The following is a 23,298-nucleotide window of genomic DNA, read 5'->3' on the forward strand; positions in this document are numbered from 1 at the left end:
AGCTAGTTATGTATGTTGTTATGGAATAGTGGAGTCAGTGAGGTTGAGAAAAATCATAGAAAAGGACGCAAAATGCTGCTTTAAGAGTGACTTTTATTTAAGTAGCTGAAGTACTAAAGACAATTACTGATGACATCTTATAAGGTCACCAATCTTAAAAACAAGGTCATCATGGTAGATCTGATTGAGATAATTTTCAATTGGATAAACCATCTCAACATAAAATAAGGGGCTTCTTCAACTTTACTGAAACTTGATAATGAAAAGATAAAATAATTACAATAAAGGAACACTTAATCTGGTGTAGCATTGCAAAACAGCCAAACTCTACACAAAACCAAGATTATGTATACAATTGGTTTATTGTTTGTACAATTACATGTATTAGTATATTTAGTACTTTATATGCAGAAACCATACATGAAATTAATGTGCAACTTCAACAACAGTTTATATGGTGTAGCATTGCACAATAGGCAAACTCTGCAAAAACTAAAGTTCTATGTTGACTTTTCATTATATTTTCAGTTAAATGGTATTTTCGTTACTTTATGTGCAAAAAGCATAAACCTCAAATTTACTGTACGAATTGTAAACTTTAAAAAAGACTATGTCTAGATGTTTTGAGCAGCACAAATTGACTCCAATGCACCCTTTTATTATTAGGATTAATCCTTGTCACCAACTGGATAGCATACTTGGCTTAGAATGCATTGTGAATGTTTCTTTTTACTGGAAGGTCTAAACTTCCACATATGATAAACAAAGCCGTCAAATACAGGTGAATATATTAGTAACTTACCGCAACATACATATGAATCTTTTTTAGACAATCTTTACCAACTTTCCTCAAAATGAATTGGAGCCAGAATAGTATAACTGGAAAGTGTGAGAGATATGAAAGACAAAATCAAGATCAATACAGAAGATTATGCCTTCTTAATACTAGGAAGTAACAGGTTGCATGCACCATAAACTTGATGACTGTTGAACTGCAAACCAGCCAACTTATCTATTAAAATAAACTAGAAAACCAAAAGGCTTTAGTGACACATTGCCTCATTTCAATTTTAAGTTAAAAGTGTGGATCAACATACCAAATTTTTTCAATCCTTACCTTTGACAGCAACATTTTCTGACATTGTTGACTTTTGACTTCAAACAATCTTTGAACATACTAAAACAATAGTGGTTTTAAAGGTGGACTAACTCTTTTCCCAATCTTTTTTGTTGACCTCCACATGAAATAACAGGATTCTTGTTCTTGATAACGTCAATACATTTACTAATTATGAAGCACAAGGCTTTAGCTTTGACTTTATTGGTGGATCCGCATACTAATTATGAACTTTGAGCCAAGTATCATATTTAAGTATTAAATATAATAGACAGGTTGTGGTGGGCAACTCCTTTAAGCAGCTAAAGAGAAATATTGCTCTGTTCCGTAGATATCCAAGCTTAAAGTTGTGTATGGGGGCTTTCGTTGTAAATCATTTTTCTTTTCAAGTTAGAATGTTAACATTGCTGACAATGAAACCAATGCCATTATTACAAAAACTGAAAATACTATCATTATTAGGAAATTTAAAATGCTTTAATATTTAGTCTCTCAGCAAGCACGTCTGATTCCTGCTGATAGAGAAAGTGACTCTTATTCCTAACAATTCTATAGTTACACAACTTGGGGCCCATACATGAAAAACAAAGGTCTCACACATTTCAAATTTGAAAGATATTAGTTGGACAAGTAGTTTGACAGAAACAACACCAAGCAGATTAATACATGTGATAGTTGATGCATATTGACAGAAATATAAACTGCAACCAACTACAAATTCATATCTATATGACGTCACTTGCTTTCCACATCAAAATTGCAGTTCATAGGCATGTATACAATCAATGTAACAACTTGTGTCCAAACTGTCCCAACTTACCATTTACTGCAAGGAACACTAGCAACACTATTGCCAAATTTGATTGCCAGCTCAACAAGCTCTCAACTTCTTGATCTGTAGCTGAAAAGAAATGTAGCAATATTGAATATTAACAAAATCCACTGCCCTTTAATTATAATAACTTCATCAGAGTTAAAAGTATACAATATGGGGTGATCATCCAAATTCTAAGAACAGAGTTGTGTCCAGTTGCCATCAGTATTTGCCACTGGTTCTACATTATTTGGCAGAATTCTTGAGCGATTATGCAAATGTTTTTCTTCATGTGTCCTGTTTATGTAACAGTACACAATCCACTGCCCTTTGTAATAATAATTTGATGACAGTTTAAAACATGGACACTGCAGTTCCACTGTTTAAAGGAACATGTGTATGTGACATTGCTTTTGTTCTTTGTCCTTTAGAAATTTTAAATGAAAGGATAGGTCATACCAGGGAACATCTGGAAAATTCATTCATAAACCCCAAAACTCACTGGTTTGAGTATTTACGAATGACGATACTTACCTACATTATCTCCAACTACACTAACCCACTTTCCTGTTGTGTTCGACCGATTACATGACAATCGGTTCTCACCGATTACCGACTAGTTCCTGTGACAATCGGGCCAATGCCGATTACGGATTATTTCATAATTTTCGTGGAACTGGTCTAATGTATGATTAGTGTTATGCATGATTACCAACTTCTAGGCCAATACAATCAAAGATGTAAATGAACCACTTAACAATTCACATTGAAGATTAATGGAGCAAATAAAGAGCACTGACATACATACATGGGGCACTGTACGGTTACAATGATGAGTGGAAATATTGCAATCCTGCCAAAAACAGTAAATGACAGTGCTGTACAGACTACAGAAGGGGGAAAATAGTAGCCAATGGCTACAAAATGAAAAAAAAAGTTAAGGAAAGCTTTGCAACTGGTATTATACCATTATCAGTGTTGCAACTCCAACATAAATGAAGTGAAAAGTATATTGCACGGAAATAAAATATCTGTTAGTTCGTAATCTGATATCGAAATATATAATCTAATATCAAAAATAATATATAAAAGTAAGTTGGCCTGACGTTTCAATCCTAGCAGGATTGAAACTTCAGGCCAACTTACTTTTGCACATTCTCTTACACAGGCTCTTTAGTCGATAAGCAGGTTGCTAACAGTTTTATTTTATTATGAAATATAAAACAATCCCGAACGTTTGCTTCAAGCTTTCAGTGATTAACATCTGCAAGGGAAACCTTCCGATCGAACATTGTTTCAAACGATCATACACGGTAAGTCAATGGCGCTTCTCCATGGACTTAACTACTGTACATGTGAGAGAAATCACACACTAAAGTCCCATTGACTTTGTCGTGCGTGTTGCTGGAAATCAGCCTTGCTTTAGTCGGTTGCAGTGAAGGAGTTCAGTTACTGCAAAGGTTTTTTTTAAGCACGTATGGTACATGCGGTCAGGGAAAAAAAAGTTGCTTCGGGTTTTTCACAAAAATACGGGTAAGAATGTTTTCCTAATCACAAAATACTGTAATGCAGTAGAACTACTGAGGACTGTCGCCAAACATTTTTAGGAGTATTTGGAGCCTTGATTTCATCATTTTATCATATTTGTAAAATCTTGGGTGCATTTCCAACTGAGCAGTTATGAAGCTCAACCGTTCTCTAGCCAGACTAGCCTAATGTACGTAGAACTCACAATGAATTAAGCCCAATGTTTAATCGTTTTCACTTTCCAGTTTTCACCTACCGTCAAAGTGGTTCAAAAGTATATTGCTTTAGTTTTATATTTAGTCAAGACAATAAATCTTTCTTGTTAATCGTTAAACATGGATAACAGGTTTTTATAGATGCAAGAAGCGAAGTGAAGAAAATAATAATTACGTCATCCCCCTTAGCTTAACACGGGTAAACTGTATGAAGTTGTATCGAACAGCATTAGTACAAACTCGCGTGAGGGACTTGCGATACCGTTACACGGTAGATTAGTGCACCTTCTCCGGCTATGAATAGCGTTTACTCCCGTTGTGGTTGTGGTGAATCAAAAGCGTGGAAAAATATAATCATTTATGTTGGACGTAATAATCGGTTCCAAATATTCGGTAGCGCAATGGAGTTTGCCAATGCTGATTATTTACCAATTGTCTGGTATTGGGCCTGATGCCAATTTTCTAACCCATTACCAGTCATACACTACTTTCCTGATCTATAAAAATTCAACTGGTGTAATTTGCAATGCGCCACGGTGACTTCCGCTACGGGTGTCCGCACACGATCTATTCCTTCCGGATTTTTCCATTCCGAAGCGGCCAAGGGGCCGCAGCAGGGCAGGCTATGGTTGGTACGTGAACCCAACACAAAAGGGAGAGAGAATCCAAGCCATCTGTTAGGCACAAGTGAGATGAGTGATGGGTGACCATCAGGCCTCGACAAATTTGTTTAAACTACTCGCCAATTGGCGACCGAGTCTAAAATTCTACTCGCCAAAACGTTACATTTAGTCACCATTTTTCCCACTAATTGTTTGTGTGATGTAAGCCTGGGTAGTATGGCCTAACTTAGGATATCGCGGTATAGTGTTACTGTTAGTTGTTTACAGCAAAAACGATCTATGTAAATTGTGGTTCGTCAAAAGTGTTTCAAACATGGTATATGTGAAAATATCAGATTGTGGAACGTTGTAAGCATTGTATAGGACACACAAAATAAGCAATGGCATGGCTGACAATCTGTTACTTTCACTTGACATGACATCAGACTACTGTATCAGTGTAAACATGTGTTAGTACCGTTAATAAGTTAAGAAAACGCTTGGCACTGACAATTATTATTATTATCGATCGATTACTGAATGTCGGACTTAATACAGGTTTCATTGGTCAGGGCTCGAGAATTATCAATTTTTTTTACTAAAAATTAATCCAATAAACTTCCTGTTGTTTTTTTCGAGATATGTAATGTTATTTCGTCAAAATTATTATTTTACATTTACGTTTGTTCCCTTGAAAGTTCAGTTCGTATCAATACACTTCGTAAAAAGTCACTGCATCTGAAAAATCTTTGTACATAATGTACGTAAAAATAGTGAGCGATTTCACAGTTATCTCCCATTGACATTGGTCGTTGAACAAAAATGTGAGTTGGACTTACTTCATGTTCACTGCAATCAACTTTCCTATAGGAATATATACATTTACTGTTGCCACAAACCTTAGATAGCAGTTACATTGTCAACTTTTTGTGAAAATATGCAGGTTTTTTTTTCCTTTTTGCACACATTCGGTTTCTGCTAAACTTCCTGCGAAAACTGCTTACTTACTTATCTTTGGGAAAATGAATAAATGATGGTGTTGAATGAAGATGAATCATTCGAAGATACGGATGGCGGAGGGGGGGGGGATTGGCAAACTAGTTCTTCATCTGATGAGTCGCTTGTTGGTGGTGAATTGCGTTTTGATGTTGTGTTTGGGGATCGATATCCGTTAGTGCGACGTTGCCCTTTGCTGGAATATTACCTGTTGTCAATTGATGTGGTAGGGTTGAAATCTTTTATGGATGGGCCATTCTCAGAAATTTGGGTTAAATCCTTTAGAGTCTGGGGCAAGAGAAGTGTTCTGTTGGAAATTTCTACTGACGGTTGAGAATTTCCTTTCACAAGCTGCATAACTCACTGGCATAACCACCATTACTTTGTAATAATTCAAAAAACAGAGGAAAGCTGCAGCCTTCCCGAATTACAAGTCGGGATAGGGGACCAAATGAAATAATTTTGCCACTGACTTGAGACTTGAGTTGAGCCTCCTTTATTTCTTCAAGCATTCTGGGGTGTTCTGATCATTTAGCAGCAAAGTACTACAATGATCAGCCATCCTCCCAAGTTCTTCAACAACCGATGAATTCAAAGTTTCGTCTTTCTTGCTGGCCATAATAAGGGTCAACAATTTGGTAACAGAACTGAAAGTTTGTCGACAAAAGCCAAAGCTATGTCCCAAATTACTGACTTGTGAATTGGGATACAGTGTTTTACTTATTGACATGCCAGGTAAGCCATACTAGACTTATTGGGGTGTGGTTTTAACCTACTGACAACACTGTTTCCGTTTGTACTGATCGTACAGAAAGGTACCCCTCTTTGAGTTGTCGTTTGTTGTAGGTGGTAGGGTGAACATCCCTGGGGCCGTTAGGCACTGAACCTTGACCTGGTCAGCTGGCTGCTCTGTTGGTCTTATCGGGGTCTGTCGTACGCAACTGTTGGCCGTACTGCTATTTGCGGGCCAGCGCTTTAGCCATTTGGTGCCCTTGTTGCCCTTGGGGGTTGTACCATGGTGATTGCTACTGCTGCTGCTACCAGTATCTGGATCTAGCCAGGAGCCCACAATCTGGTGGCTTCATGGTCTGGGATCTGGTACATGTACTCCAGCAACTGTTGCTGATGCAACAGAAATGTTGATGCAAACTTCATGCCAACTCGGGATGCCTAGTCCAGCTCGAAGAGTGGCACTTGAAGGTACCACTCGCTATGCCTTTCTCCGCTTGGAGGCAGTCTTTCATGTCCCTAGGGATTGGAGGAGGACGGAACAAGCACTTCCACATGTCCTCGTTCACCCTCTAACCTGCATCAGAGGGAAGGCCGTTTGTTTCTGGATGTCGTCCACTCTTTCATAGCACAGCGGGTCAACCAGTAAAACAAGGACTTGTCGTCTTGTCTGCTGGCGCCTCGTTGTGGAGCACAGCTGGGACAACAACTTTGAAGCCGTGGCTTCTGTTAGTGAGTCCTTAAACCCCAGCCTCCGCCTAAATATGGCCACCAACTTCGCAATGAGGTCTGGTGGGAGGGTGTTACCCTTTGGTTCCACTTCTTCATCCGAAACTTCCTAGACAACCGGTCATCCTCAAAGTCTTCAAGGCAATACCCTAGTTCTGAAAAGGCCTCGAGGCTTGGATCTGCAGTGCGTACGGGTCCAGGACGATAGGAGAGACTCTCCTTGGGAAATGCGATCGGGGCAAATTCTGTGGGACCGGCTGGTCCTGTTCTGCTGGATGAGTCGAGAAACTGTCTACTATTGTAGCAGTTGTCATCTGGTCTGGAGCAGATTGGGCCGCTGCCATGGTAAGCAAACAGGTAAGCGAGGAGCAAATAAATATTCCAAAACCTGGTTTCGATATTTACAAGTGACAAGCTTACCTGACTCAATTCCCTCCTACCTACCCACAAGGGGGATGGGACGCAGCGTGGCGGAGGAGTGGTCAATATATCTTGACAAAACTTATAGTGATATAAACAAATAACAGACATTAAGAAAGAAATTATTCTTAACATTACAAAGTTTCACCTTTTGTCACCAAGAACCTCAGACAACCTATGAGATCCACTAAACCAAACATATACTGAGTAATTTCTGAGGCACCTAGTTAGCAAATCACATGCACAAACACACAATCTTTTCATTTTGCTTTGAAAGTTCTCACAGAAATTTATTAGGCATTGTGTAGAAGCATTTTCAGTGGTTTTGATGGTCATTTGTCTCTTACCTTGCCACATGATCTTGGCTTTAACTGTAGAGTTCACAGGTTGAATATTCCTGTCAGTTCCTGACAAAAAGCAATGGACAATAGGTTCCATGATTGGCTCATCAACAATGTAATGACAGCTAGTGATGATGTCATAGTAACCACTGGGGTGAGTGTCAACCCTGTCAGTGATGGGAGAAAGACAACGGAGATCTGGAAGAGTGTACAAATCAAGGTTCAGTTCATAGTAGTGGGGTACACCCTTGACAGAACAGGTAATTGTTTCTTCCGTAGTCATCATGAGTGTGCAGGATTCGGGTTGACTATAGCACCCATCAATAACAGGCACAGGGAGCATTGATGTGGCTGCAAAATCAAGAAAGACATAACAGATGCATAACCACTTACTATATACATATCAATAACTACTCTGAAAGTCACATAAATGTGTATTACCTAGAACAATATCAGTTCAAATTTATGCTTAAATATTTAGCAGTATTTTCAATCCACTTCTGATGTAACACTAAATCCACATTCACATGTTTGGAAAAAGTGTTGGATTAACTGTAAAACATAATTAGTCCTTTAGAAGCTCCTCAGTAGGATTCGTTTTATAAGTTATTATGTCAGATGTTAAGTTCCATCAAGAATTTGCACACAGTACAACTTTCACAATGCGAATGATGCAGATTACAGACACGTAACATTATGCTTTAAGAAGACAAAAAAGGGTTCCCTAAGTACTATTAAAGACATTGGTATCTGATGGGTTCCCATGTGCCAAAAACTTTTTCCCTATGACATGTGAAATGCTGGGAGAAAGGAAGCTTATGTTTTTCAACATGCAGTACGTAATTAACTTTTAATAATTAATCACAAATTTGTAACATGTTGACCATAGATGAATTGAATGTGTAAAGGACAGTACTGACCACAAATATCATGTCACTCAGTTAGAACAAGCACTAACTGTGGACAAGTTAAGTTTCCATGGACATCCCTACTTACAACTGATTTCAGTCATGGGAGTAAGATTATCCGTTTTGTGTGTTCATGTTCTAAAGAAATCATTACAGCTACTGAGAGTGTTGTGCGTATTACCATACAGTAAACTTATACCTGCTACTACATAGCTTGAGGAAAGTGTGATACAGTTTTAACCGATTCATCTTTATGTGCTCTGAATTTACTTTTGTTATCCAGTAATGTCTCATCCGCGTTTGTAACAATGCTGGGATGATGTAATTTACTGCATATTTTAAGAGCTTACTTTCTGTTACAAGTAACTCCACTGTAGTGGCCTCTGGGTACTTCCCAGGAGAAAATTCCTGTTAATACCTGTTACAATTTCAATTGGTTTTAACCGGGACCAACAGGGACTAACAGGTACCTGTTAACGACAACTGGTTTTAACAGGTATTGTGACCAAAACCAGTTTATACCAGTTAATTGCCTGTTGCAACAGGTAAATTACCTGTAAGCTGTAACAGGTACCAATTGGTTTTAACAGGTACCTGTTAAACCAGTTGCTTTCAACAGGTAAAATACCTGTTGAAAACAACTGGTTTAACAGGTACCTGTTGAAAACAACTGGTTTAACAGGTAACTGTTGAAAACAACTGGTTAAACAGGTACCTGTTGAAAACAACTGGTTTAACAGGTACCTGTTGAAAACAACTGGTTTAACAGGTACCTGTTGAAAACAACTGGTTTAACAGGTACCTGTTGAAAACAACTGGTTTAACAGGTACCTGTTGAAAACAACTGGTTTAACAGGTACCTGTTGAAAACAACTGGTTTAACAGGTACCTGTTGAAAACAACTGGTTTACCAGGTACCTGTTGAAAACAACTGGTTTAACAGGTACCTGTTACACCAGTTGCATTCAACAGGTACCAGTTGGTTCAAATTTCTGTCTCCACTTTAAGGCGCATAATGGTGGATCACCGTTGTCAGGGAAGGTTTATGAGGGTAGGGGGGCTTGAAAATTGTTGTTTCTCATAAAGGGCTTATATGCAAAATAATGCAATTATTTAATCTTTTTTTGCTCCCTTCGTTTTTTTTACCGTCGGACATCACGTCCCCAAATTTTTTGTGGAGGTACTCTTTCCCCTGCCCCCCCCCTTCCCCGCCCTCGCTGGCTTTGCCACTGCAAAGATGTGGTATAACATATGTCTGATCACTGAATTGTTTATCCTACATTAAGGTAAAATGAAAAATTCACATATTAAATTTATGAGAGAGTTCTTCCAGATAGTATATGAATACGTAGCATACACATACATCAAAAGATTGAGACGAGCTCGCATCTATATTTAGATCAGTGATTCATAGTCTAAGAAAGTAAGACACATATTGCCAAGTCAAGATCAAGATAAAAATAATTAATGTTTAAATTGTATTATGATTTAATTATTTCTTATTTACTGTTGTTTTAAATTTTTGATATTAATTAATTATATTTGTAATTTTTAGTGACATGAAACTCTCAAATTGGGGCCAAAGACAATTTTTTAAATTTTTACGATAATCACATTTTGTACGAGGTTGAACTTTGACTTCAACACCATATTCAATTTCGAAACCGAGGAGCAACGGCAACTTGCATTGCACAGCGTAAGCATTGCTTGGCATGGTTTAATACGATCACTCCAAGCAACTTTCAACTGTTAATCACCCAAGAAGATCTATAGAAGAATGGAAGTATTAACCGCCACCATCGGCCTACCTGTTGTTCCTTAAACTTGGAGGTAAAACTAACGTTAATTGTTAGGCCACTGGCACTTGTGACGTTGTTAGGCTAGCGTTTCGCAATACACAAGTGCAATGACAGTGAGTAGCCTAGGTTTTCTATTGAGTACTGCAGTGCATTCTCAACACTAAACTGTGCATTCTAAACACCAATTAACAATGTGTTATGTGTGTATTGGGCTAGATTGAACAGTCGCACATAATCTTCTAATTTATTTCCAAACAAATACTGGGACTGAGTTTCAATACTGTAGTTTACTTGAAGCTTAGGTCTACACTCATTTGGTAAAGATTTCTTGAATTTCCCATGTGAATCTAAATGGGTAGGCTATGTGTTATTGAATAAAACAAGGCTAGACCTTCAAACTTACTGTTACAGTAGGCTGAACAAATTATGTTGGCTAGTCACCGGTATTATATAATTTAGTACTACTACTAGTAAGACTAAAAAAACGACTGAAAGACAAACTGACTTAGGCCTAGTGTGACAAAGAACTGTTTCTTCTCTAGCCTAGGTCTTAATAAGACTTGTTAAGTGAGCAAGCAAAATAACAACTTAAAACAATTAGGCCTATAAATAAGTTGGCTCAGTGCATTTGTGTTTCTAAAATCTTGTATTTTTAGATCTTAAAAACAAACAAAGATTTAGCCCATGTTTTATTATCTCTGTAGTCTGGGCATTTGATTCTGGTTGCAATGATGACACTCTGGTTCAAATGTTCAGCTTTATACAGTCTGCTTCAGACTTTGGGAATCCTTTTTTCAGACTATTGTGGAAGCAAATCTCACATCACTTTGTGGTGACAACTTTATTTCATTTTTTCAAATGATTCATGACTACTGCTGTTTTGCTATTTCCTTTTTCCAGGAAGAATTGAAAAACCAAATATCCAGGGGAGGTTTCCTGTGATGTACGACACCAGTGTGGAGGCAACAACAGAAGAGGAAAACGTATATGGCTTACAGACATAATGGTGTAAGATGATATTAAGAGTTTATCCAAGAGTCCAAAAAGCAAAGGAACAAGTGCCGTAGAGAAAAAAAAATGGAAGGGTGAGTTTAACTATTGTACCCAAATGTGTAATGATATTATTTAGATACTTTTCATAACCTGTTTATATATAATATATAAAAAACAGTCTGGTACATCATTTACGTACAAGCGTCATAAGTTTGGCCAATTTTTTACTGATTTGGGATAATTATAAACATGGTTATTAAGCTTTGAAAAAAAAACTTGGTGTTATAGTGCAAAGCTAGTAATTATTTGGTAAAGCTGCTATTCCTGGCTTATAACTGGAAGGACCTTGATTTAAATGTTTACCTCCCAATATGTTGATATAAAATTTTAATGTTAATGTATGTTTATGATAATGTGAGTTATCATGTGCTATATCTGTATATATGCTTACAGGTATATCATATTTTCTGTTCACAGGTCAATATTGGTGCAGATTTTGGGCTTCCTGAAGACAAGTGGGAGGCCATTTGTAGTTAAGAGAAACACTCTATGTTCGTGAAGACTTTACTGGTGTTGATTTGGGGTACCAACACTTTGAAAACGAAAGTCGTTGGGAATGCTTGCACACGATTCAACAGTGACAGAGATGCAAAACCGCTGTTGTCTCCCGTGAAGGTTAATGCTATGGAAGGTTAGTCATTATGAAAAGCTTTCAAACAGTTACCATTTATATTACAAGCTCATGACTTAGTACACAAGTGTACAATATAATTTACTGAATAAGCTGTTTTTCAGGAGTAAGTAATTTTTTAACACTGACAGAACTATTTATCAGTAGGATTATGCATTCCAGTATCATGAGTTAACAACTGATATCATTTTGGTTGGTTCTTAATTGCCTTTGAGTTCTGACAGGAAGCCTACAATCAAACTACCATAGTGGTGTAGTTTTTCCAACCAAAAGATTGAGCAAACCCAAATTCTAAACCAAAAGAATGTTCTTGGTTAGACTGTGATTGCTAGTCCATTCAGGTTGGATACCAACAGAGATAAATATCGTCAGACATTCTAAACCATAGGAAAGTTTGACCTTAACTTTCCATGAAAGCACTCATCTAGCAATGCAAGAGAGTTTGTTAAGTTTTAGGACCACACTGTTACTGTTAATCATGATAAGTCAATTCTTAAGTGTTCATACGCTTTGTTTCTTGCAGCACAATTCGTGGAACGTTTGAAAGAAAGCTGCAGTTTACTGAGGAAGCTGCAAGGTTCAGCAAATACATATCCGAGAAGCTGACGTCAATCGAAAAACAGGCGGCCTTAAAACATTAGTATCATATTATTTTTTTCAATGGTTATTGCTTAGCATTAAACAGTCTTTAGTTTTATTCAAACTGACAGCATATTGCTGTCACTGACAAGTTAACTTTTCAGAGGAATTTTTCCAGACAGTTCTTTTTTCAAAGTAGGGTTAAACCAATATTTATTATTATGTTTTAAACAGTTATTGTTTGCCATTATATGGTATTTAGTTTTTTAATTAAATTCAGGAAATGGAAAGTATGTTGCTGTCAATTACAACTTAAGTTTTCAATGGAGATCTTCTGGACAGTTTTTCTTGAAAGTGATTTAACCATGACTATTATAGACTGATGTTGACTTTTACTTGGCAAAGTCATCTTTCCACTTTTGCCTTATTTTTTTAAAGAACTAACATTTCTAGTAATCAGTATGTACAAATGCCATTAAACAGTATTCAGATTTTTATTCAAACTCCAGAATAGACAGTATATTGTCGTCACATATGTGTTCAGTATAAATATGCATTACAAATACATGCTTTGTAGGTAAATATTGTTTTTTAAGATCTGATTGGTAGCCAATTTAAGAATGAATTCCTTTCAAAAGGTTACTGTCTGACTAGCTATTATTATTGTCTGCCTAGCATGCAGAATTGCAGACTACATAGTTTGGTAATGCTAACTCTTGAATAACTTTTATCTATTCAGCTGTAACTTTTATTTTGATATAATGATTGATAAAAAATTAACCTTTATATTGTTTTAACAGATAGAGTTTCCTTTCTTAATTGCCACAGCAATACATGAAATCATTGTTTTAATGAACATATTTAGTTGGTATTTCATAATATATGTAAGTTTGTAATGTGTAATATGAAAGCGTTTACTTCAGAAGTTTGCTTTCTTGTTAGACTCCAAATTTATGTTTTCTTTTTCATTGCCCTCAACTTTGCATTATTGTGTAGTACTATACTTTTGCCATTCATGTTTGATCCATTAACTTGTCTTAACTTTGTTGGAATAAAATGATATTTTCAGATTTTTGTTAACAGTGATTTTTACTCCATCTGCTGGAAGTTCTCCCTCGCCTTAACTTGCTTGTTAAGTGTTAGACCTACATCATGTGCAACTGTAAAGAGTAATTTTAACCTGTTGAAATTCATCGCCACCTGTTTTCACCAGATAACTTGTTGAAAACAATTGAACCTGTGCAAAATCCTACTGTTATAACCAGCTTAAAACCTTCCATACATGTTCTTACCTGTTCAAACGTTTTCAATACCAGTAAAGACATGTTGAAAACAGAACCAGTTTAAACCTGTTACCCCTGTTGAAAACAGTTGAAACCAGTTCATACAGTATGTTATTACCAGTTAATAGCTGTTGCGCCTGTTGAAAACAGTTGAAACCTGTTATTACCAGTTAATACCTGTTCATGCCAGTTAAAAGCTGTTGTGCCTGTTGAAACTTGTTGAGAACAGTTGAAACCGGTTAATACCAGTTAAAAACTGTTATGCCTGTTGAAAACAGTTGAAACCTGTTATTACCAGCTAAAGCTGTTGTGCCTGTTGAAACCTGTTGAAAACATTTGAAACCTGTTAATACCAGCTAATACCTGTTAATACCAGTTAAAAACTGTTATGCCTGTTGAAAACAGTTGAAACCTGTTAATACCAGTTAATACCTGTCAATACCAGTTAACACCCGTTAATACCATTTAATACCTGTTATTACCTGTCACCAAATACCAGTTGCAACAGGTACCTGTTAAAACCAGTTCAACAGGTATTAACTGGAATTTTCACCTGGGTTGTCTGCTGCCTGACCTGATACTCTGCATTTTAGGGTAAAATGTTGGGTTGAATCACTCAGGACCTGGAACCTCGAGGTAAGTGTGATATTAACCGTGTCATCTCCATTTACTGTGATGTTATATTTGTTATCCAGTAATATCTCATCTGATGAGTCTGGGAAGATTGTGACCAACTCTAAAGAAACATCTTGTAAGACTTTATCCATTGAGCAGGTTAGTTCACCTTCTCTGTTCACATCCAGAACTACATGCTGCTGATTGGCCAAACCATTTAGGACAGGAAAGCCTAACATGGTGAAAGAAAGTTAGCGATCATTCATGTCTGCTTACTATGCAATCATTAAAATATGTTGGTCTGACCCCTCTGAGGTTGTGGCACACTGGCCCTGCTGATTTTATGGATGCTGTGAGGCCTGACATTCAGTGTAGCTACCACAGAACTGTGAATTACAAACTGTAAACAGCCACAGCATTTTCAAGGAATTTTTCCTGTGGTCTGTCTGACAACCTGTACTTTACCTCACATAAGGTTGTCCAGACGCAATAATTAGTCGTACTGTATAGAATAATGCAGATTTACAGCCATGATAAATGCACCATTAGAAAGTACACCTGCAAGTTTCTTAAATGTTAACAACATTATCATACCTTAGTGTAAGACATCACCTTACTGTGCAAAGATCTGCTACATGTGTGACACAAACAGTTTAAAATTCTTAAAAATTGTTTGAAAAGTATAGTACTATTTGCTTCTAAGAACCCTGCATTGACTAATATTTCTGAAGGGGTTGGCATAGGGCTGGGGGAAGCAACCTCTTCCCATAATAACATAAAAGTACAAATTTAAGGTTCAAAATGTTTTTACCAGTTGCAAAAAAAGGGTTTGTAGCACAATTTTGCATCTAAGCACCCACCATTTTATTAAAAGGTGATGGGAACCCTCTCCCCTAACACCACTCCCCCAGGATGTCAAACATTTGAAACCCCTCCCCTGAGACAGAATTGGTGGTCAAACCCTGCCAAAAAGTACGTGCAAATCCATGTACTGTAAAAACTACAAAGTGGTAGCATTAACATCTCTGTGAACACATAAGTTATTCTCTGTCTCTGCAACTTACGTTGTTCTAACAGCAAGTAGACGGTAGTTTCTAATGGGATGAAAGCTGCCAAATCTCCAGCTACTCTGCATTTGGAAGACACTCTCCCAGTTGGGCTGTTGACCACTTTATAACTAGAATTAAGATATGTATTATACGTCCCATCACTGTTATCAGTCACTCTGTGTGAACTGTTCAGAGAAATCTCATCTGGTGAGGCAACCCATTCCAGATCAACTCTGGGTCTAATGCCAGTCATGGAACAATTGATGAAACCTCTTGTCTTTCCATGTATAACGACTTGGTTGGTTCGTCCATTTACCACAGGATAGCCAGGGTCAGGTGGAACTGAAAAAAGAAACAGAGTTACCATTAATTGCAAGATTTCTTTCTTATGATCAAATCAACTGTTGAAAACAGTAAATATTTATATCTATTACTGGCTGATTTAAGTCAAAGAAATGTTGCAGTCTTCTACTATTGATGGAAAATGTAACAAATGTAATAATCATCACTTAAAATTAAGGAGATTGTTGTAATATCATATGTATACCATGTCACTGGCACTCTGTCAGATAAGGCTGTCACAAAGAATGGAAATACTGTAAAACCATAAGACTAGAGGTCACTGTAAGGACAAAAACTTCAAGATTGGACTCAAAACTTGCCAATATTTTCCATCAACAATTAGCTACTAATCATGATATGGAATTGTGTGCAAAACAGTAGAAGTAGGGGTAAGGTCACTATCATGGACACTAAGATTTTGAAACTAAAGAAGTGTATACAGTATACTGTAAAATGACAGCTAGGCTATTCTATCAGCAGGGTATTGTTTTGTGTCCTTACAGAGGTCATGGCAGGTCTTACGTAGAAAGGACATTAGCAAAAAGTGGCAAAGGTCTGTGAATTTATCAAATAATGGCATTCTTCTAAACTGACATTGAGATTATATGTACAAGGCATGTGGACTATGGTAATGACTAAAAGTAAATTCTCAAATAAGAGCTTTTTACAACAACAACAAAACAGTGACTAGTATTACAGGACATTAAAAGAAACAGCAGCCGTTTCGTTAAACCGGAGTGTGACCTTATTTGTTTACTTTTGGAGCTGTTCTACTTCTTTTGGGTGTTTCTTCATATAGTTTGTTTGCATGTAAAAGATACTTGGAGAAGGGTGTCCAGGAATTCTGCAGGGGTTTAGGTGGGGAGTAAACTGGAAGAGTGAGGGTAGAAACATGAATTTTACACTATTAATTTCTATAATTGTCCTTTAATAACAACTTTAGCTTGCTAGCACAAAACTTAACAGGTATATATAACATGAGAGGCTACACTACTTTACACTGCACCTGAAATGTGTTGTATGTGATATTAATTCAATGTTATATAGAGCTTCTTTGTAACTCCGGCTTTGTGATCCATACAGTACAATAATAACGACACATGTATACTATATATGCAACACAGCCACCTACATCATTACAACATCATACCAGCAACACTTGCAATGCACCCTCCTAATGTTACACAAGAGCAATGCAACCTTCCTACAACAAGAGCCCAAGGGCACTGCGGTTCCTTGCATAGGGTTATATGTCAATACACATCATATTATCAAGCAAGATTGGGCTCAAATAGTCCAAGTAATTGTGGTCCTACATGTACCCATAAAGTAACCAACACTATAGCCAACACTTTTGTGATCACAAATTGTGATCGGATTTTTGATCAAAAGGCATTTTGAGATCTAAATATGGCGTCGAAAATGTAAGAAATGTAAGGTCACCTACAAGCGGGTCAACAGATATTGGTGACCTCAGATGACATGACCTTTAAGTTTGAAAATGTACCACCACCCCATTCACAACTTGTCACAAAATATCAACCGTGTCACACCTTGGCATTGGGATTTAATTGCATTAAATGTCTAAAAATTAACTTTGGACTTGTATACATAACCTCACACACAAAGGTCACCCGGAGGTCAACCAATTGACATTTTTGATCAGTGAGACCTACACAGAGCATCAAAACTGTACATATTCAAACATTTTTTCTTTGCCCATTTTCTCCCCCAAAATACTAGTTCTTAACATTAGCTGACCTTTGGTGACCTTGGATCACATGACCGCTAAGTTTGAAAATATTCCCCTTTACCATTTGCAACTTGTCCAAAAATATCAACCGTGTCTTACCTTGGCACTGGGAGTTATTGCATTAAATGTCTGAAAATTAACTTTGGCCTCGTATAACTTCACACACAAAGCTCATCCGGGGGTCAACCTATTGACATTTATGATCAGAAGGTACCTTTAACATCTGAAAATAGCATCGAAACTGTAACAATCCCCAAAACACGAAAAGGTCACCAGAGGTCAAATTAAGGTCAAGGGACACCCAGATGCGGGTCGACAATTGGATTACATTGAAGCAACTCCCAACCCTAACGGACAATTTGTTCTCAAGTTATCGCAAAAATATTAGTTTTTTATCATTAATTGACCTTTGGTGACCTCGGATCACATGACCGTTAAGTTTGAAAATATTCCCCTATACCATTTGCAACTTGTCCAAAAATATCAACCGTGTCACACCTTGGAACTGGGAGTTATTGCAGTTTTAATATTTTCGGTTTTTGGACCATAACTGACCTTTGGTGACCTTTGCGGGCACCAAAAACAATAGGGCACACCTTCTCTATATGGGGGATCTATAGTCCAAGTTTGGCCTCAATCCAACATTCCCTTATTGAGATAGAGCGTACCCAAGCAAGTGTCACAGACGCACACACACACACATACATACATACATACACCCATACATACATACCTTTTGTCAACTAATCCTCTTACATCAATCTCTCAAATCAAACACTAATCATACCAAATTTTGCATGTGTAACATTTTACTTTACACAGTAGTATGTATAGCAGGTGTATGTAACCTTAGGCAATTAACTTACAGTGTGTGAAACCTTTTCTTCGTAACAAATCAAGTTTTGGTCTTTTGTTGAAAATTGAACAATAGCAACACGTGTTGACAACCTCAAGCAGTAAGTAATGTACGACTTGGAGTTCGATTTGAGACACAAAACTTGGTTTTAGAAGCAGTACTGTACTTTTAGAGTAGCAACTTGGGAGAGAAGAATGTTTGCATGGCATTAATTTGCATACAAGCATTAAAATATGATGTATCTAAAATGATACAAAAGGCAATATTAATGTAATTATCAGGGTTTTTTAATTGATAGGATAAATTTATTTTAAAGGATATTTTAATTTAGTTTTAACTTGGTTTAATTTTTTACTTGATTAATTGAACTTTAGCCTTGATAGTGTAACGACAACTACGTCGCTATAAGTATGCTAATTACTTCTTTTTTATTCTAACTTTCAGGGAATAGCGTCTAAAAGGTAACCTGTGATGTCGCTATGCAAGTTGTTGTTTTGAGTTGACCACGTAGCGAGTCTGATTGTATCCCGACACAAAAAAGCACTGATATAATGGCGCTCCTATAGCAGGAAAGGCCTATTCTCTGTAAGTGACTTTAACGACATTCAATTATGTGCATAACAGGACTTTGCTGTATGTATTGATGCATTTATAGGGTAAAAGAAGTAGAATAGTTTAATCTAAAGAGAATGTAGCATTCTCTGTACCGTTACCGTTAAAGTAACGCAGTTAAGGGATAGGCTGTGTTGTCGACTGAAACAGAGACAGTATTCTTTGGTAAAGATTGAAACTATGTCGTATTTTTGTTCCACATAGTTACAATTTAACTAAGTAGTACAAATGACATCGTAATATGTGTGTATTTCTATGGAGCCTAGACTTGACCGAGGGTAATAGTTAGGATCAGTGCCACTGACGAGAAATTGAAAGCTGCTTTACGTGTTTAAGAATAGCCAAGCTTATGTTTGTTAATTTGTCATATTGTTTCTAACATTGCTAAGATTTTAAAAGCAAAGTCTCGACAGTTTTGTGATAATTAGGCATTTAGTCTTTGTTAGAAGGAATATGGTGTTTTGATGCAGTGCGTTATTGCGTAGACTGCGTTATTGCGTAAACTGCGTACACTTGTGTGTTAGGATAACAGTAACACACTACCGTGTTCAAATATAGTAGTTGCAACGTAGGGGATGAGTATAGCCACACGACAGAATTCTACACTTTTTTTTATAGAAAAGCATGGTGTTTATAATTTTTTATAGAGACTGTTTACATTGTGATGTTTTTTTTTTTCATTCTCAATCGACAAATCAGTCAACAAATCAATAAACCGAATAAACGGAATTAATCATCTGTCTTCATCGCCGCTGTACCTATTGAAAATTTTGTTTGACTTTTCTACAGCGAGAAAAATAAGAAAAGTCGGTCGGTGTTACAAAATGTCATAGTCCAATAAAATCTAATTTTCAATAAAAGCTCAAACAGTACAAGGATTTGATCAATGACAAATCTGCAACTCCACACAGCCCCACCCGATACATACAGAGGACACAATAACTACTGTAAATCTCTAAGTGTTGTACCAGAGTAAAGACTGGATCGTGTTATAAATCGGTAGCATGTACTATTAGGATTACAGTAAGAACTGAGGATATGTTTAATTCCAAGAAATCCAGTTTGATGCCTTTTGGCATTACACATATCCTCAGTTTTAACTGTAAACCTAATAGCACACGGTACCGATGTATCATATTTGTCAGGCTGACACAATCCAGTCTTTACTGTGGTACAAAACTTTAAGATTTACAGTAGTTACTGAAATCCCTGTGTGAACCGGTTGCACAGGCCTAAACATTCAATGAATGTTTTACACATTCTACTTCTCTTGACCAAAACATGAACACCTGTGAATGACTTTCCAGCAATTTTTTTTTCAATTTTGCTCAAGACAAGCATGTTATTTGAAGGCATTGAAAGACTCGCCCCAAACCACGTGCTGCGCTCTGAAAAAGTTAACTTTCCGTTGCTTGCAAGTGAAGTTTTTCTCTTGTCGCTACAAAATACAGACAGTAATGAAACGTGATACCTTAATTGTTAGCTTTAGCTGGACCTGAGATGTCCATCGCTGTAATGTTTGAACACTGTGCTGTGGGTATTGACCACAGCTGTTTGTACTGACTGTACACTAGTGTCTAATTACCGACGGTAGCAAGCTGTGTATGTATTTTATGGAATCGATGGTGGTGTCTAACACTTCTGTTACACCTCATTCGAAACTAGGTCAGATTACCGGCATTAGACGTTTCTTTTTGCGCGAGTCTTCACACCCTTTAAGATCATCAATCTAGTAATACGTTTTGTGCAGCATTCTATAGCAACGGACCCAAATGGCTACATTTTAGTTGTTCAGTCATATATCAAAGTGGTGTTTACAGCCTGGAATGATAACAGTGTTTATTAATGGTATCAAACGTATCAAACTTAACTATGTTATCTTTTAAAAGCTACATACATGTAGTTTACAACACGGCCGTCAACTTCATCACAGCATCGAGCCAGCAACACTTAAAACCTACCATCCTAATGTTTACACAAGAGAAAAGGAGTCTTCCTACAAGTTATTTCGTTACGTCATGACAAAATAAAGGTGAACCAGTACTCTTTTCAATGGGACTGCCAATACTTACCATAGACTTTCACTGGGACTTTAAAGTACTCATTTCCACCACCAGGAGGAACCAATAGAACTGTGTAATTAAATTCGTTTTTCAATTTTACTTCATTGATGATCAAAGAACCATTTGGATGCATGTCATAGTCTCCGCTCCTATACCCTCTTCCATATATCTTTGAACCCTCTATGTAAATGAATGGGGAAGTATCTCTCACATTTCCATCACCATTAATCCAGCCAATAATGTCAAAGTTTTCAAAGTCACAAGATACTACACCTTGCTTTCCAACTTCCAAATAAATATTTTCCTGACAAGAGCCACCTGGAAGAGAAATGAAGACAATAAACATTAAATATAATACTATGAGGTCAGTGGCGGAGCGTCCATACAGTCAGGGGCGGATGCCCCCGATGACTCAAATGGACTGATGGCGCCCTTTTCAGCTCTTTACCACTTTTTACTTATTCGCGATTATTGACTTTTTTATTGCGCTCTCATCTACCTATTGACATTTTTCACATTTTGTTGGTGCAATTTGGCGATGACACCTATTAATTCTTCGTTTATCTGCAAATTAGCCAGGCCCGGAAAGGGTCATTTCCGGCGATCTAGGGAGTATCTTTACTCAAATAAAATTTTGTACGCTACGCACCAACCTGTGGTGGCGCTCCGCTAAGTGGTCCGCTTAGAAAGTGTCGAAAGCGCCCCTACCGACCATTCTCGCCCCTCCTAACCAATACCCCTAGCTTTGCCACTGTATGAGGTAAAAACAACTACTTCTACTAGGTCTGGAAATAGGTAATGTTTAACAAAAGTAATGTCATTCTATAGGATTCACAAATATATGCTCCATGTCTGGTTCTAAAAGATCTTGGTCCAAAGCAATGATATTAATGGTGAAAACACACCATTTGTATTTCTCTGACTTTTCATCAGTTAGATGAGTTGGTGATATCCTCAACTGGACATTCTTTCATATCGATACCGATTATGTTTTATATTGGATACAAATATGAACTATTACCGCCCATGAATGTGTGATTATATTCACGATATGATAGAGCATTAGTTATCAATGTTGGATGTGGATCGCTGTAGGCATATAACTGTCAGAGCATAGCACGGACAACATGGATCTGATAGGGATGTTGTATAAAGGGTCATAAAATGTAGTCATCCTCGAGGATCGATAATCCAGTTCTGGTAGTAGTCATATATCCTATAATACTCAGAAACAGATCTACAGTATTCTACTCAGGTACAACATATAGTTGTCTGCCACTGTACTTGTAGAGCATAATAGAGGTTTCTTAAGCCAACTTAACACATAAAGTAGGTGCATACTGTACAATACATATAGTGTGCACAAGGTGATATCGTTCAATAAGGCCCCATTTTAGTTATTTGTAATTGAACTATCAATGATTGAGCTCTAACCATAATATTACCAAATCAACATCCAACCATCCACAAGTATATAACTGTTCATCTTAGGTCAAAGGTCAGACAGTAATAACTACCTGCATAAATACATGGTGAATATTGGAGTAAGATGACAACCGCAGCGAGTCTGAAATTAAACATCTTGTTGTCCAAAGTTCTGTATTCTGTTCAAATGTAACAATAACGAAAAAACGTTAGAAAAACCGAAGGAGTCGATCCTGTAGATGTATAAAATAGAGGCTAAGAATATGCATCTTGTTACCAAACTGTATTGTGTTAAAACGAAGAAAAATCTTTATTAATGAAAATGACATTCATTATTGACGATTAAAGTATTGTAAAATCATGATGTAATTTTAGTTTCCATTGTTATCTAGAATGTGATTGTAGGCACCAAATGTTTCATATTTTAGAATTTTCAAAATCACTTCAACGGCTATTTCGAATGAGCACCCATTGTACAGACAGAAATTAACAATAGCATATAACAGTTGCACGCCTTTGGCTTTAATATCTACGCCTACAGTATAGGCAAACAGGTAAGGGGTAATTAATGAAATAAAGGAACAGTTGTGATGTAGATACGACAACACTGTATATGGGTAAACATTAACAACAGATTTGGGGGGCTTGTTGGGGGGGGGGGCTTGCAGGAATGAGTGTATATACCTGAACAAATAGTGTTTACTAGAATTTAAAAGAGAATCAATTATTTGAAAAGTATCATTCATGTTATTTCTTGGAGTTTACATCACAATTCATTATATTGTTTGTAACATGTTCGTTTATACTAAGCCAATAGAGAAAATATACAAATAAAAAATA

At 37.0% G+C, this 23,298-nt stretch overlaps 1 protein-coding gene and 1 long non-coding RNA gene across 14 annotated transcripts in view; one reads left to right on the forward strand and one right to left on the reverse strand.

Annotated features, from left to right (window-relative positions):
- The window catches only part of LOC139981981 (uncharacterized), a 471,811-nt gene extending 449,146 nt beyond the window's left edge, over positions 1-22,665 (reverse strand). For 11 of the 12 annotated variants that reach the window (XM_071994453.1, XM_071994455.1, XM_071994452.1 and 8 more), the window contains exons 1-5: positions 22,551-22,665; positions 21,043-21,351; positions 15,423-15,749; positions 14,302-14,590; positions 8,749-8,789 (exon numbers count right to left, since the gene is read on the reverse strand). In XM_071994453.1, the coding sequence (XP_071850554.1) occupies positions 8,749-8,789; positions 14,302-14,590; positions 15,423-15,749; positions 21,043-21,351; positions 22,551-22,614 (1,030 nt within the window). In that variant the 5' untranslated portion in view covers positions 22,615-22,665. The remainder of the gene's footprint in view (positions 1-8,748; positions 8,790-14,301; positions 14,591-15,422; positions 15,750-21,042; positions 21,352-22,550) is intronic. The other variant, XM_071994454.1, reaches the window with a different exon arrangement.
- Positions 10,042-13,528, forward strand: LOC139981993 (uncharacterized). Of its 2 annotated transcripts, XR_011797945.1 has the most exons (4): positions 10,042-10,228; positions 11,098-11,282; positions 11,668-11,881; positions 12,405-13,528. It is a non-coding gene; the product is annotated as an uncharacterized lncRNA (long non-coding RNA). The 2 variants fall into 2 exon arrangements; XR_011797946.1 differs by lacking the exon at positions 11,098-11,282 and having other exon boundaries at positions 10,048-10,228.
- Positions 22,666-23,298: the final 633 nt, after the last annotated feature.

Source organism: Apostichopus japonicus, chromosome 16, assembly GCF_037975245.1.
Source record: "Apostichopus japonicus isolate 1M-3 chromosome 16, ASM3797524v1, whole genome shotgun sequence".
Taxonomy (NCBI): domain Eukaryota; kingdom Metazoa; phylum Echinodermata; class Holothuroidea; order Aspidochirotida; family Stichopodidae; genus Apostichopus; species Apostichopus japonicus.